Source organism: Hyaena hyaena, unplaced genomic scaffold, assembly GCF_003009895.1.
Source record: "Hyaena hyaena isolate Hyena2069 unplaced genomic scaffold, ASM300989v1 scaffold_1087, whole genome shotgun sequence".
Taxonomy (NCBI): domain Eukaryota; kingdom Metazoa; phylum Chordata; class Mammalia; order Carnivora; family Hyaenidae; genus Hyaena; species Hyaena hyaena.
Window position 1 is genome coordinate 258,692 of NW_024081700.1, and position 14,955 is coordinate 273,646.

At 52.6% G+C, this 14,955-nt stretch overlaps 1 protein-coding gene across 4 annotated transcripts in view; it reads right to left on the minus strand.

Moving 5' to 3' along the window:
- Positions 1–14,955, minus strand: part of DIP2A (disco interacting protein 2 homolog A) — a 111,161-nt gene that overhangs the window by 23,346 nt on the left and 72,860 nt on the right. For 3 of the 4 annotated variants that reach the window (XM_039222143.1, XM_039222142.1, XM_039222144.1), the window contains exons 10-22: positions 14,625–14,735; positions 13,276–13,399; positions 12,826–12,935; positions 12,285–12,387; positions 10,790–10,854; positions 10,481–10,574; positions 9,253–9,372; positions 7,707–7,821; positions 6,130–6,269; positions 4,139–4,275; positions 3,650–3,730; positions 3,129–3,256; positions 1,156–1,270 (exon numbers count right to left, since the gene is read on the minus strand). In XM_039222143.1, the coding sequence (XP_039078074.1) occupies positions 1,156–1,270; positions 3,129–3,256; positions 3,650–3,730; positions 4,139–4,275; positions 6,130–6,269; positions 7,707–7,821; positions 9,253–9,372; positions 10,481–10,574; positions 10,790–10,854; positions 12,285–12,387; positions 12,826–12,935; positions 13,276–13,399; positions 14,625–14,735 (1,443 nt within the window). Of the gene's footprint in view, positions 1–1,155; positions 1,271–3,128; positions 3,257–3,649; positions 3,731–4,138; positions 4,276–6,129; positions 6,270–7,706; positions 7,822–9,252; positions 9,373–10,480; positions 10,575–10,789; positions 10,855–12,284; positions 12,388–12,825; positions 12,936–13,275; positions 13,400–14,624; positions 14,736–14,955 lie in introns of those variants that run through there. The other variant, XM_039222145.1, reaches the window with a different exon arrangement.

A 14,955-nucleotide genomic window follows, 5' to 3' on the forward strand; every position in this document is an offset into this window, starting at 1 on the left:
AATTAGCAACCCAAATGTCCATCAAGATGGGAACAGGTAAGCAAAGAAATACAACACAGCAATGAAAAGGGATGAACAGTTGATCCACACAACAAGAGGAATCTCAAAAGCACGCCGAGGGAAAGAAGCCAGACAGAAAAGCAAACACCCTGTGATTTCCTTCACAGAGAACACCTATGAAGGAAGGAGGGAGTCCTATGCTACTCACCTGGACAGACACAAAGCCTGTTCTCTGGGCCAGGCAGTGGGGTAGAGGTAGAGGACGCTAGCTGATGCAAATACTCTGCATCTTAATTATCGTCATGTAGTAGTTACTGGGGGGCATACTTTTGCCAAAACTCATCAACCTGCCCACTTAAAAATGGGCTCATTCTACATGGTAAGTTCCATCCAATCAAGTCAACTGAAAACCCCTCAATGAATGGCACCTTTAAAGCTGGTGCAATTTGCTGGATGTAAATTTTACCCCCTCACCCCAAAGAAAATATGTTGAACTCCAGTTCAGTATTTAAGAAATAAGTGCCATGGTGCAGTGCCGGGGAAGGTGGCCCTGGTGAGCAGATAGAAGGGACAGACTGGGACCAGCAAGCATGACAACATGTCAATTGCTGCAGAACCTAAAGACTGAGTATTAGGAATTTCCTGCACAACTTTTTCAACTTTGCTGTATGTTTGGCATTTTCATAATAAAATGCTGGGAAAAGCACTGGTGTGGAGGAGCACGAGCTCTCATTTCTCACAAGCTCCCAGGGTGATGGCCTGCTGTGAATCCAAGTAAGAGTCTCTCTTTAAATCATCCTAATTGAGAGATGTATGGAACTGCTGTTATAGGACACACTAACCCTCATATAGCATTACACAGTTTCAAAATGCTGTTCTCTCATCCTCACAAAGCCCATGTTTATTTAGTGCTCACTGTATGCAGGCAGTGCAGGGTGGAGGGTCCTGGAAGCCACGATTCTTAGTGGGTCAACCCTGTGACCAAGTGGGGGGCATCTGCACATGGGCCTGCTCAGCATGGGTACAAGAAGTGCTCCAAACAGCGAGCTAGAGACCAGGGCAGGCGGGCAGGCACTGAAGGAATGGAGGGGGACAGCCGTACACCTGGACTCCGAAAGACACAGGCTACAAAAGCGGCGAGCTGCCTGGGCCCACCTGCAGCACGCGGCTCATCCACTGGAAGCTGTCCTCCTCGGAGGCGTCAGGCCGCTGCTCAGCCACAAGCACGATCCGGTCATCGTGCAGCACTGTCACAGAGAACACGGCAATCCTGGGGGAAGACGAGGACAAAAATGACCACCCAGCAAAGGACACTGAGCCGGACTCAGACACTCGTTCTCGCTTGGACAACGTGGAAGTGCTAGTGTTTACAGGCCAATCTAGCAACCGGCTGCTTGTTGAGAATTTAAAAAGTGACCAGTCCCTAATCTCATACAGTATGGCTGAAATAAGTTCCAAGTCATTAAAACAAAAATGGCTTTGGTGGAAAGCAAAACCTCGATGGACAATTTTCCTTAATTATAACACATGTGATACATTTCCGTGTGCAGAAATTGTTGTCTAGAAGTATCATGAATTATATGGGGTGCCTGGGGGGCTCAGTCAGTTAAGTGTCCAACTCTTGGCTTCGGCTTGGGTCATGATCTCATGGTTTGTGGGTTCAAGTCCCGCATCAGGCTCTGTAAGGACTGTGTGGAGCCTGCTTGGGATTCTCTGTCTCTGCCCCTCCTGCCTCGCTCACTCTCAAAATAAATAAATAAATTTTTAAAAATTCCTTTTAATAACTTAAACATCCTTAAAGTTAAGCAATAACTCAAAATCCTGTTTCTCAGTGAGCTGCCTCCCCTCCATGCATGTGCTCTCCCCCCTGGGGTTTGCTTTCTGGACTCTAGCCATTCTCTCACTCCACCTCTCTTAATTTTTCTTTTCAACTTTCTATTTCTTTACTTCTAGAGAAGTTCCTTAATCTGACTTTCCAACGTATCACTTCCTTCTCCAGCTGTATCTATCCTACTGTTTCTTCTACTGAGTGTGCTTGTGCTTAAGAACAAGAACCCCTTTCGTATGCCAGCATTCCTGGGATGCTGTTCCTAGAGCACACACTCTATCAGCTGTGGCTCTATTTCGAGGTGGTTGTGGTGGTGGAGACACGCAGGTACCCTGTCCAACAGCAGATGCAATCGCCCAGACCCCCACTAATCACTCGAGATGGCATGGCCTGCTCAGGTCGGCCTTCACCTCCAGGTGCCACCAGGTTCCCGTGGCCTCCCTAATCCAGCCCATAAACAGTGTGGGCCACCCCACACTAACAGTGTCCCGTTTCTGCTGTGAGGGCAGGTTGTGATGTCCTGGCACCCATACGGGCCTGCCCTGCTGGTTCCTCCCGGGTAGTCATCCCACACCCGTCGTCCTGACCTATGAGAAGGGCCAGCAGTGCCCACTATTCGGCAGAATTCTGTAAGGGGTTAAGGAGTATTTAAAGGCAGGGTCTGGCCAGGCTCAGGGGTACCCTAGTGTGAGTAACAGGAGTGTCCCCTTGAGAAGAAAAATTAAAAGCTTCAGCCAGTTGCGTGGGCCAACCAGGAGAAGGGGCTGCTTCCTCTGGGACAGAGAGATCAGGAGGCAAACAGAATCAGACAGGTTTCCTCTCCTCACTCCCGGTTGCCCAGGCCTGAGGTCCATTTATTTGCTCAACAGAAATGGGAATCTTTAAAGGGGTTTCCTAACACACTCAGAAAAGCGGAATTGATTCTTATCCCAGGCACAAGGTCGGGCCTCCATGTGTGTGTCACTAAACCTTAGCAGAAGAGACTCGGGCCAGTGGTGATTTCAGAGAAACTGGTACTTGACTGTTTCGGTCTGAGTGTCTAGGTTCTAGGATGCTGACCCAAGTGCTCCGTGGGCCTCATCCTCAGAAAGGGCCACATGAGCACCGTGGGAGGTGAGGACAGAACGGGCTCCTGGCTGCAAAGACCATCCTTTTCTTTATCAGGTTTTTCTGATGGACAAGAGGTTTTAGGTTCTGTGTATTCACATCACTGGGCTTTCCTTCTACTGAAGATGGAGTTCTCAAACTTTAAGTAGAGAAGGGATCTAGAGCCAAAGCACAGGGACCCGCAGCGCATCACCTGCCTCTGTAGACAAACTTCATGGGTTCCACAGCCAGCGCAGTGGCCACGATGTCGTCCGCGTTGTGTCTACGAAATCCAACCACCATTAGCCCATCCAGCTTGCCCACGACAAAAACCAGGTTATCCTGGAAGCAAGGATGCTGGTCAGGACTCAGGACACGCAGGCAGGCCCTGGGGGTCAGGCAGCTGATGACTGTTCCAAGCAGCCGAAAGCACATGGAAACCAAGGAATAGACAGGGTCCACATGGCCCAGGGGTGACTATGGGGTGGAAGGGTCCTGAGGCCTGGTGGGCTGGGCTGGGGACCAGGGGACATCTGGAGGGGAGTCGGCATAGGAGAGGTGAAGCTGTATAGGACTCCTACTGCTACCGGGCCTACGGGCACTGGGAACATTCTGAGCTGACAGTCCTCTGTCGTGGTTGCTGTCCTGTGCACTGTGAGACGTGGAGAGTATTCTGTGACCCCTAGATACCCACTAGGTGCGGAGGCCCAGGTCCCAGCAGCAGAACATACTCACAGGCCCGATGAAGCCCAGCAGCCCTGTCCTGGTGAAAGGTCTGTCAGACGCAGGGGCTCCTCCTGCTGTGACTGGGACAGTCTGCACAGAGCAGAGAGGGGATGGTCAGGCTGTGGTCCATGGATAATCAACGAGCTGGCCAGTAAGACCCAGTGGGCAAGCAGGAAGCCTGGCACACACACTGCTTGCTGGCAGGTTCCCTGGGGGGAAGGAGTCCCTGCCAGCAGATAAGACCCTCCTTGGGCTCCCACACCCAGCATGGCCTGTGTCCTTCCTGATACCCCTTATATCCATGTGCCCAGTGCCTGGCCCAGAGGAGTGGGCACTCGCTGGACTCAGCCCAACAAGTCAACAGTTCCAGCACACAGGCGCTGCTTCCCGGAGCTGCCCGGGGCCCCATCACGGCTGGAGAGCCGTGCACCTTGCCTGGTGCGCTGCATCAGTGCCTATGGAACCCAACTCCAGCAAACGTCACAACAAGGTACAAACCTCAAAGACGCTCTTTGTGATTCCAAGCAGTCCATAGTACGCTGTGCCAGTTGCGCTGGAATTGACACATATTTCTCCAACCTCATCAGTTTTACAGAGATAAGGGGTACCTTCTACTTTCACAACACACGCATCAGCTAAAAAGAGAAAAAACCCTCAAAATCATAAACAAAAAAATACACTTAAATGAGTCATTCACAGAGATCTACTTGCTGCTACGTTTGCAGTTATGGAAACAAAGCATATACTCAGCGTGTTCTTAGGACAAGTCCTGGGATGTGCAGAATCCCCACTCTACCCAGGTGCGCATCTGTGTTTTACATGTAGTGTGTAACCAGAGCACAACGCATCCTGCACGCATAAGCCCGGGCTGACAGGGTTCCGCGCCCCTCGTGTGGTCCTCTGGAACCCACGCGACAGGCCGGCTGACCCCGTAGTTCCCTTGTCAGTAAGCAGCTCCCCGCCAGACGATCCTGCCTGCTGCCGGTTCTGGGCATTGGGACCTTGCGGACCTTGCCTGTCGGGTCACCGCAAGCCCCAGCCGGCCGGCCCTGCCACAGAGCAGGCTCGCAAACAGCTTCCAACAGACGAGCGATGTGCATGCCAGAGGGCGCAGTGGTCCGTTAAAACAAATTCGGTCGCTCAGTGATGAATTAAGCAGCCTGTGGTGGCCCGGGCGCTGCCGTCCCTTCCACTCAAGTACAGCCTCCTCTCCAAAGACGGTAAGCAGGAGCACAGAGAAGGGGCGCTCACTCAGCTACTTCTGTTCATTCACAAATCTGACCACGTTCTGTAAAGTGGAGGCTGGTGCTCGTGTGCAGGTCACCGTGAGCCGAGGGCTCACAGACAGATTCTCTCACAATAAGGCATGCGTAAGTCCACTTCACATGGAGGTAAGCACAAACCCCTTGGGGCTAACACAGTGCAAGGCTGAGTATCTGCTTAACAAGGTGCCATAAGTCCTCACCGGCCAATCAGCTCTGCACCTGTCCCTGCAAACACATGCTGACTGGGGAGCCCTGCACACACATGGATATAGGGGAGCACTGGGCACACACACACGCAGAGGAGCACTGTGCGCGCACGTGCACACACACACACACCTAGGGAAACACTGTGCACACACACACTCCTAGGGGAGCACTGTACACACACATGCATGTACCTACGGAACACTGTACACACACGCTCACAGGGAGCACTTCGCACACACATACACATGTAGGGAGTGCTATGCACACACACATGCCTAGGGAAGCATAGTGCACACACATGCCTAGGGAGGGTGGTCAAGACAGCTACCCATGACCCTCAGATGGGCCTTCATGGTAAGAAGAGAGCAGAGTAGCTGTGAGGTCACCACAATGAGGGGAACCCCAGGGCAGCATGAACAGAGCACCCCCCACTCACAACTGTCACCAGGGCCTTCTGGGCCAGGCTCAGTTATCAGTTCCCTCTGTGACACTGCAGGGGAACCGCAGGCAGGCCGCTCTCTCACCCTCCATTCAGGCCCATGGGGCCCAAGAGGCAGGAGGGCTCACACAGGCCTTTCTGGAGCCCAGGGGAATTTTCTGGAAGCTTCAGAGTCAAGCTCCTAATGTAATACATACACCTTGCTGCTATAACTCAATCATCAGGCTGTCTACAGACACTGGCGTGCTGTGAGGTTAGATGCCTCAGCGTGTGAAGCACGAAGCCTGTACCTGGCCTACAGGGACTGCTCCATTTCCCAGACGCTGGAGAACCACAAGTCAGGTACAGAGGCCACAAACACACCCGTGTATTTTCGCTCAACCTTAAATTTAATACAAAGGTAGGCAGAAACTGAAAAGACAGATTATAAATTAAAACCCCAATTTACACGAAAAAACACTGTTAATGACCTCTTTACTGGTGCGCTTGCAGAGCACCCCTTCAAGGCCTGGAGCAACCAGGAGTTTCATCATGTCAACTGCTTACAGGACAAGACACACTCCAGCTGTGTCCCTTACCTCCAGGCAGCACCTGACCCACATCCTGAACAGTAAGAACTGACAACTTCTCTTCAGTGTCAACTCGGATCACGCCAAAACTGAGGCCACTCATCGACAGGACAGCTTTCCTTGGGGGAGGTCCTCCCAGGTCGGGTGGCCTAGAAAACAAAACCAGACTAGCTGGCGAGGAGACAGAGCCAGTGGGGGACGGGACGCAAGGCCCACCTGGCCTGCAGGACGACGCTGCACCCAAGCCCCTACTTGGTGCCATGCGCTGTGAGGACAACTGGCCACACAACTGGCCGTGGCAGACAGTCTCCCTGAAGGTGCTGCAGTGTCTCCACCCCATGTGCTGCTGCCCATGCGGGGACCCACACATGCCTCCCACACAGAGGCGGGTCTGCGTCCCTTCCCTCATCTGGTGGGCCTGTGACAACAGCATAAGTGACATGCTGTGACTTCCCAGGAGAGGTCCTAACGGCGATTCAGCTGCCACCTGGCTTGTGCTGAGACGTTTGCCGGGAGCCCTGGGCAGCCAGGCGAGCAGAAGGCCGTGCCTGCGGGAGGCCCAGAACAGCCCACTCCAGAGACCAGAGGCTGCGCAGGAAGCCACGTCTGCCGGTCCAGAGACCATCTAACCGCAAGCCAGGACCGGACGGTGGAGCCCTTCCCAAACTCTGGACACAGAAAGCAAGAGAAACACAGCGGCTGTTGCCGGCAGGTGTGGGAGTGGGGTGTGCAGCCGCAGCTGGTGCCCGAGTGACAAAGGTCAGTGTTTTCTCCAATGAGGAAAAGCACACTGTTGAGCAAGAGAAGTCACCACAGAACAAAGGAATGAAAAACTCCTTACGGTTTGTGAAGGATAAAGATGTTATTTTTCTTGCTGACATATTACCATTTTAGGGTTACTGAAGTCGTGCACACATGAAAGCACAGACTCTTTATGAATATACCAATCTAACATTCTCGACTGACCATACCGCCCTCTACGCCAGGGCGGCACTCGGAGCTGCTGTGGGCAAGAGCTCTGGGGCTGGCAAGAGGTAGGCGGCCCGGGAAGGAAAAGGTGGCCTGGGGAGCAACATGGGGGTGGGAGGAGCCCGGGAAGGACGAGAGCCTGCCCTCTGGGCTGAGCCGGAGGAGCACAGGCGCCCCCTGGGGGCTTCCTCGTGAGTGGGCCGGCGCTGAGCTCGGGTCAGGGTGCTTCTCCAGGAGGCCTGAGGGCCGCGCAGGCACAGAACCCCGTCCGTGGCTGGCAGCACTGCGGACTTCGGGCCCTCCTCAGGGCAGGGAAGAGCTCTGGGCTGCTACGCTTACCAAGGCCAAGGAGGAGGAGAAGCGCTCGGGGAAAACAAGCCCGTGATTACAGCCCAGGGAGCCGCTACACAGGTCCCGCCACAGCAGGGCAACGGGCCTGTGCCCGGGGGCCGCCCCTCACTCTGCACACGCGCCTGGGACCCTGGCACAGGGTGGAGCATTGAATGCTTCATGAATCCTACTGCTTAGAGACAGACTGGCCGTATTTGGTGCCACAGGTAATTCAGCTGTGGGAGCGAGAACTCGTGTTTACAAGACAGGGCAAGCAATCTCGTTACCTGCGGATGGCGACCGTCAGCGCCTCGGGAGAACTGGCACATGGACAGATGACCTCTGGCCGCAGCCCTCTAGACTGGAAGACATTGAGGAACGCATCACAGGAGGATATGGACCCTGCGTGAGACAGAGGGAGACAAGGGGAGGGGTGGGCTGTTTCCATGGAAAGCACGGTGCATTTTGAAATCACCAGCAGAGAAGAGTTAGAAATTCTTCACAGAAAGCCTCTGTCTAACCCCAGCCATGTTTCTGAGTTCTAACTCACAGCCAGCCCTGCCCTCACCCTTCTCCCAGGTCTGCTGAGTGGGAGGGGCCAGAGAAGTGTTTACGGGGTGACCCTTCCTCCTTAGGAGGCCTAGGTGCACGCGAGTGAGTGCCTGCTGCTGGAAGTGCCTCGGGGCCATGGGGTCCCTGTCACTCCCACGCAAGGGCAGCCCATGCAACGTCCCCAGGCTACCCCTGCTTCTCCCCTGCTCTCCCTGTGACAGTCTGGGGTGTCACAGATATGGAAACTCAGCTCCCAGGCAGGCGGGTGCTGCCTACTCACGGCTGCAACCATCGGGACCCCAGGGCTGTACCACACACCTCAAGCTCTCTGCCACAGCAAAGCCCAGGAAAGGGAGGGGCCTGTGTCCCACTCGTGCTGGGCACTGACAGACAGCAGGGGACACACGAGACAACGCAGCTTGTTCAGGGGGCATGCGGGGTGGCAGGATCTGGGGTCTGTGGGGGAGCAGGCCTGGTGAAGGGCTTCCTGGTGGAAGCCTAGCACCTGGGAGGGTGGAGCGATGCGGGTGCGAAGCTGTCGGCGGCGGGGCAGAGTGGAGGCTCTGCGGGGCTGTTCAGGTGGTTTGGGGAAGCAGAGCAGTGAGCAGTTCTCCGTGTCTTGGAGGCAGGAGGGGCCGTGCCGGGCCCAGGTGTGGGTGGAGGAGCTAGAAGGCGGGGTGCCCTCCTGAGCAGATGGGGACCCAGGGGCACGGGGCTGTCAGAGCCCTCCTCACAGGGGACTAGATGAAAGGCCAGCCTCTGGTCCAGGGTGGTTTCGATGCCAAAACGGCAGCACACAGCTTTTAAACCCACAAGAAAGCCCACCTACCTGGTCGAGGGCTTTGTGCTGCATAGAAACCCCACCCAAGGTCAACCAAGCCTCCCCTGCGACAGGCCTCGGATGGCCCCTGATGGGCAGCCATGCTCAGACCCTGAGTGGAGCCCAGGGTAACACTGGCCGCCAGGGGAAATCCCACCAGGAGGTGGAGCCGGATCAGTGGGGCCACAGGGACCAAGAGCGGAGGCTGGGACGCTCCCAGTCAGTATGTACATTCCAGTCATTTCTTAATGTATCTTCTGTCAACGGTGTTGAAACTGCTTTTAAACTCAGTGCCTTAATAAACATCCATGAGAGACACCAGTGAGTCCCCACTTCCCAAGGGGTTTATGTCACAGCAGGTTACAGGACATTCATGTGCACGGAATGTCACTGAGCCTCTTAACCCCAGAGTGAGGCCTGCAGGAGGGGACGCCACGCGCTTGATCATCTGGGCTACTCACAGGGGTTTGCACCATCGGCCACGATCAGCATGCGCAGTGAGCTGAGGCTGACGTCCCTCTGTCCCCGCTGAGCTAGGAGAGACCAGTGCATGTCTCGGGACTTCACCAGTGCGGCCCGGGCTGCAGAAGAGGGGTACAGACGTGCTCTGTGTCATGGGAAAGAGGCACCCTCGCACCTCACAGACACACATGCAGGTGCACGCAGGTGGACACACAACACTGACTTGTGTTCCTGGCCACACAATTCCTGCAGTCATGTCCCATAGGTAGTGCAACTGTCCTGACCTGCTGTGCTTAAAAACTGGCTAGCTACGAGGTCTGATTCAGACACAGAAATCTCAGATCTGTCTCCCAACTTTAATTTTCTCTTGGAAGCTCTATCTTGTTCTTTCCATGTCTGCTCTTCTGTCTTTTGGGGTCCCTATCTGAGCTGCTGACTCCCTGCTGTGTGCTGGGAGGATGCCAGGATGTGAACAGACAGACTCGGCCCTCAGTCCTGGCCTCGCACGCTAGTGGGCCACACCTGCCAAATGCACCCACAACTTCAGCTGTCCTCCATAAAACAGGAGAAACAGAGACAGCTACCACCCAAAGCTGCTGCAAAGATGCACCAGCAGAGCACGCGCCCAACGTCTGCATGTGGCGGTCAGTGCTGCGATCAGCATGGGCAGACAGGTAAACCCAGTTAGCCAGGAAGAGTTAGTGGGAGAAAAGAAACCTGAGGCCCAGCCTCAGGGCTTCCTGAAAGTGCCCCCTGGCCCTGCTGGATCAGAGGAGGAGCCGAGGGCTGTGCACGTGCTCAGGAAGCACTGTGGCTAGCTGAGGCAGGGGGCAGGGTGTGGGAGGGGGGGGCGCGTGGGCAGCCCCATGGCACTCTGTCTACACTGCTTCATTGGAATCAACAGCTCTGCTACTGGTAGCTTGAAAAGCCCCAACTTCAGATTAAAACCATCTCTATCTACTATTAAGAATTGGGAGTACTGATGTGACTGTAAAGGAAATTTCAAGAGAATAAAATCAGAAGCCCGTGGTCCTTGCAGAAGAGAGCTGTCACAGCGAGGCCCTCCAGAAGGGCTGCTCAGGCTGTGCATGCAGGTCAGGGCGCACTCGGGCTGTGGGGGCTCCTCAGCCCGCACCTGCAGCTCTGCGTATTGGCTTTATTGTTTTCTTAATCTAAGTGACCTCTTTAATGAAGGATGAATCCATTGATGGTGCTGTTTCCCGTTACCTTTATACACACACACTTTCTGAATCCAGGACAGCGGGTTCACCTTCATCAGTGCATAGGGGATGCTGACCACATGCATCCTGTTCATGACGCTCTGTGAGAGAAACAGAGGAGCTCCAGGGGCAGACCGCAGAGGGCCATGCCACACCAGAGAAGGCAGAGATAATGTCAATGCCCTTCTCATGATGATACTTCAGTTCAGATAAGGGCTAATTACATCACTAAAAATAGGGCTTGGTGTCATCTATTGATATGAAGCACTAGAACCCCTCATTGTAACAATTAGGCCAGTTAGCGTACAACACTCACTGTTAACACTCCGTGCCACAGACCAGCATCCCTTTTGAAATCCAGCACATTTGTTAATGTCTCAGCTGAAAGTGGACAAAGATGGTTAAACCACTAAGTGACCCTCTTCACAAGTCATGTGCATTTTTAAAGAACCTGAGACTAACACATCATTGACATGAAGACTTTTAGGAAACATGCACAGCATTTCCAAACACCATGCACTAATTCAGCAATCATTTTGGTTATCTATTCAAACTAGAAAAACTCAAAAGTGTATCATACGATTTTGGATTCAAACAGAGAGCTATGCTGATCCCTGGTCCAGAAACACCAGGAACGGCGTGCCCGAGGCGGCTGCTCGAGGCTCTCACTCTGCAGTGAGATGTGGAGTGAGGACTCATCGTGGACACGCTTACTTCCCACTTTACACCCGGACTCCCCCACTTCTCACACCGAGGCCGTGACCCTACATCTTCGGGCAACATCACATACTGCTCGTGTTGCCCCTCCTCGGAAAGCTGCCCCTCCTCCCTGCTCTCCGCCAGTGGAGGTGGCAGATGCGGGAGTGGTGGCAACCTGGGCTGCACGCAGCCCTGTGCTCGGCAGGACCTGGCTCCAGCCCCGCACAGGCGCTGTGAGCGAATGGGACCCCCATCAAAGCCACAGCAATGCCCAGGTGCACCTCACCAATGGTGAACATGAGTCTGCTGTGCCAGGAAATGTGAGTGCTTTCTGAGTATGTTCTGTGCACACGCCCCTTTTGTTAGCTAGAGAGCCCAAAAGAGAAGTGATACGTATATCTCGACAAAAAGAAAACTATGTGACTTGATTTAACAGATCCAATTTTTAAAACATTATTCAGGCCCTTGAATATATCTAAAATCTTTTTCCAAATATCCACTGGAGTCTTCAGCTACCCCTTTTCATTTCATTATTTTTTTTTACCCCTTACTTTTAAACACCCATATTTTAGTTATTTAAACATACCATTCAATTTACTCTCTAGTTTTATTCAATTCCAGTATTGTTATGGTAAGGAAACCACCATGTATACATCTTTATAGTTTTTAAAATAACAGTTCTTAAAGTTAAATATCTAATATTTAACAGTAAGTGGGGGAGGGCTACCTACATGTTACCACCAGAAAATCTACGACCATAAAGGTTCTATTTCTATATTTGCATATATGACAGCTTAGGCCAAAACCACACTCATAGAAAACAGTAATACAAACGGGGGTCCAATAAGATGGTTTTCCATTTTTTTAAGTGCAAAATACACTACCCCTCAGCTACATCACAGATTGAACCAGCCCACCAGGCATAAGCAAGTGTGTGAATTGCATGCTCCATACAATCAATACACACATGAATTTTTTGGAAAGACCCCTGAGTGGGGCTGCCAGGGTGACCCAACACCCACGCCTCCAGCACAAGCAGAGAGAGAACTGAGCACCCCAGCTCCCGGGCCCACCTGGGGCAGAGGCTGGAAGAGCCGCGCGCGTGTCCTTACCTTCTGAGTAGCCACAAGCCTGGGTCAGAGCACGGCACTGTGCCAGCAGGGATGCGTGGGACACCGTGACCCCCACTGTGCTGCCTTCTTTGCTTGTTTTATACTGAAAGATTTCAAGAAAAAAATCCATTATGTGATGCTTCTGGAGGACACACCAGACAGAACAGGAAGCTGACAGAATTTAAAAAGGAGAAGCTGTCAGTCGTCTGTCCTTCGCTAACCATCTGTCACACTGGAGCACACTTTATGCCATGACTCTCGGGGTGACACCCACAGAGGAAACTGGGGCATACCGCGGGGCAAGTGTCCCAGCACAGCGGTGCACGCAGGCTCCCCCCAACTGCCAACATCCCGGGGGAGCTGGGGAGGGACGATCAAGCAGGAGTGAAACCAGACCTGAGTGAGCTCCCGTCCGACCCTTCCTGCCTCTGAGGTGAAGGTAAGATGGAGGGTAAGTGTGAGCCTGTGACTGCTCACACTCTCACGGGAAACGAGCTGGGCTTGTGGGGCCCACAGGCTCTGAGCTGGATGAGGTCATTACCTCTATGTAGGCAGTCCCGGCCCCCTCCTCCCGGGCCGGCGGATGCCAGTCTTTCGGGGGCTTGGTTAGATGCTTCCCGTCGATCACCAGCCAGGCAAGTGGGGGCCAACCTGTGAGGGTGTGGACAGGACACCGGCCCGGGCAAGTGGTCAGTGGGTCTCAGGGCTGAGCCGCCCACCACTGGCCACTGAGCATCCAGGGAGCAGAAGTCTCGGCCTTGTTTACACTGCATTAATTCATATTTAAGTCAGCGGACGCCTCTGACCTGTGACCACCACACTGACCAGCCCAGGCCTAGACACTGAACTGGGGGCAGGGGGTGGGTGGCGAGATGCACAGGCTTGTGACCAGGACCTCACTCCTAAAGACTCCTTAGGCCACATAAGGTTTGGCCGCCATGAAAGGACACCTGGGCATTGCATGCGGACTCCCTCGCCCTCGGGGGCCTACCTTTGAAAGCTGCCACCTCTCCAGTCTGTGCCTTGGGCAGGCCTTTCTGGCAAGCGTCCGTGGTCAGGGCCAGGGTGACGCCACAGCTGCCCAGTAGAAACCCGACCTGCTGGCTGCCAGCGTCCTGCACAAAACACGGAGAGGTGCTCATGGGGCCTCCCCGCTCAGGCCCACACGCAGAAAGCAGAGCACTTCACCTCACCTCACAAAGTCCTACAACCCAATCCTATGTAGGTAGACACTATATTTTCATGAGTAAAATATAAGCATTTTTAAATTTAAAAGACATAGTTTTGCAACGAAATATAAAGTTCTAGATAATGGGCTAGTTTCTCAAAGTGTTCTCCTGCAAATGACATTTTGGAGCATTTTAATAAACTCCAAAAATAACACCATGGAAATTTCCACTTGAATTACATTTAAAACTTACAGATAAACCTGGGGAGGCCCAACCTTTGACACTTTTACTTATTTCCCACAGAAATGCACATTCCCTGTCAGTCCTTCTGCTACACGTGTCCCTCAGTAAAGGTTTGTCATTTTCTTCTTGCAGGTTTGACAAATCTCTTGCTTCTTTCTAAGAATCTCTGTAGTTAAATATCTACTCATCGTATATTATCGTTTGAGATACACTGGTTTTATTTAAAACTTTACTTTTGGGATTCTTGAGTATTTGTTGCTGACAATGCTCACTTTAAGTACCTGAACACTGAAACGGTAGAGAACTCTAATCTTCTAAAACACATGCTTTGTCTACTCCTAAAATGCTATTTGTTTTCCATAAGCAGATTACTGACATTTACACTTAGAATGTACTGGCTCCCCAGAACGTCAGCAAGCCCCCCATAGTAATCATTTGTTGGCAACAAAAAAATTACGTGGACAGAAATGCGAGAAAACTGCCATCTTGCATACTCAAAACTATCACTTAGAAGTGAGCTACAATACATTACTGTGTGATTTATTTATTCCCAAGAAATGAAAATTATCATCAATAAGCATGCGGTTTTGAGAGAAAGTTTAACAAAACCTTATCAAATCATAAATCCCATTCATCAGAGGAAAAAATGCTCACTGTTTGTACTGAAAATTTCACATAGATAATAGCTCCACTTACAGCTTCTAAAAGTCCCTCTCACCGACAAGATACATAAAAAGGAGTAATTGTAGATGAAACTGCATCTAATGTCTCCCAGAGTCCTGCCTGCACCCCCCTACCCCCCCACCCCCAGGCAACGCAGCACCTGCCTGCCAGACCGCGCGTCCTTTCCCGCGAGGGCAAACAGGGTGCGCCAAGTCTACATGTCACCTTTGGAAGAACACCCCGCGGCCCAGACCGAATGAACTACCTTTCTTGTTAGCGGCACTTCTATGGGGACAGGAACCAGCTCTGCCAGGAGACAGCCATAAAACGCCACCATGAACATCACGGGGTCACTGTTGGGAAACACCAGGGCCACCTACGACAGCATGAAGGAAAACCATGAAGCCCACTCGTGAAACACGTGATCATTCTCAACACTCAGAATCTCTGCTGACTAGATGGAATCTGAGACAGTAAATGTAATTTTGGGGTTAATTCTTGGTCCTTAAGTTCCCTTGACCATGTAACTTTTCAGTTTTTAGGCTGGGATCTTTATTCCACATGCAACAAAATAATTTAAAATGTTTGTCTGAAGG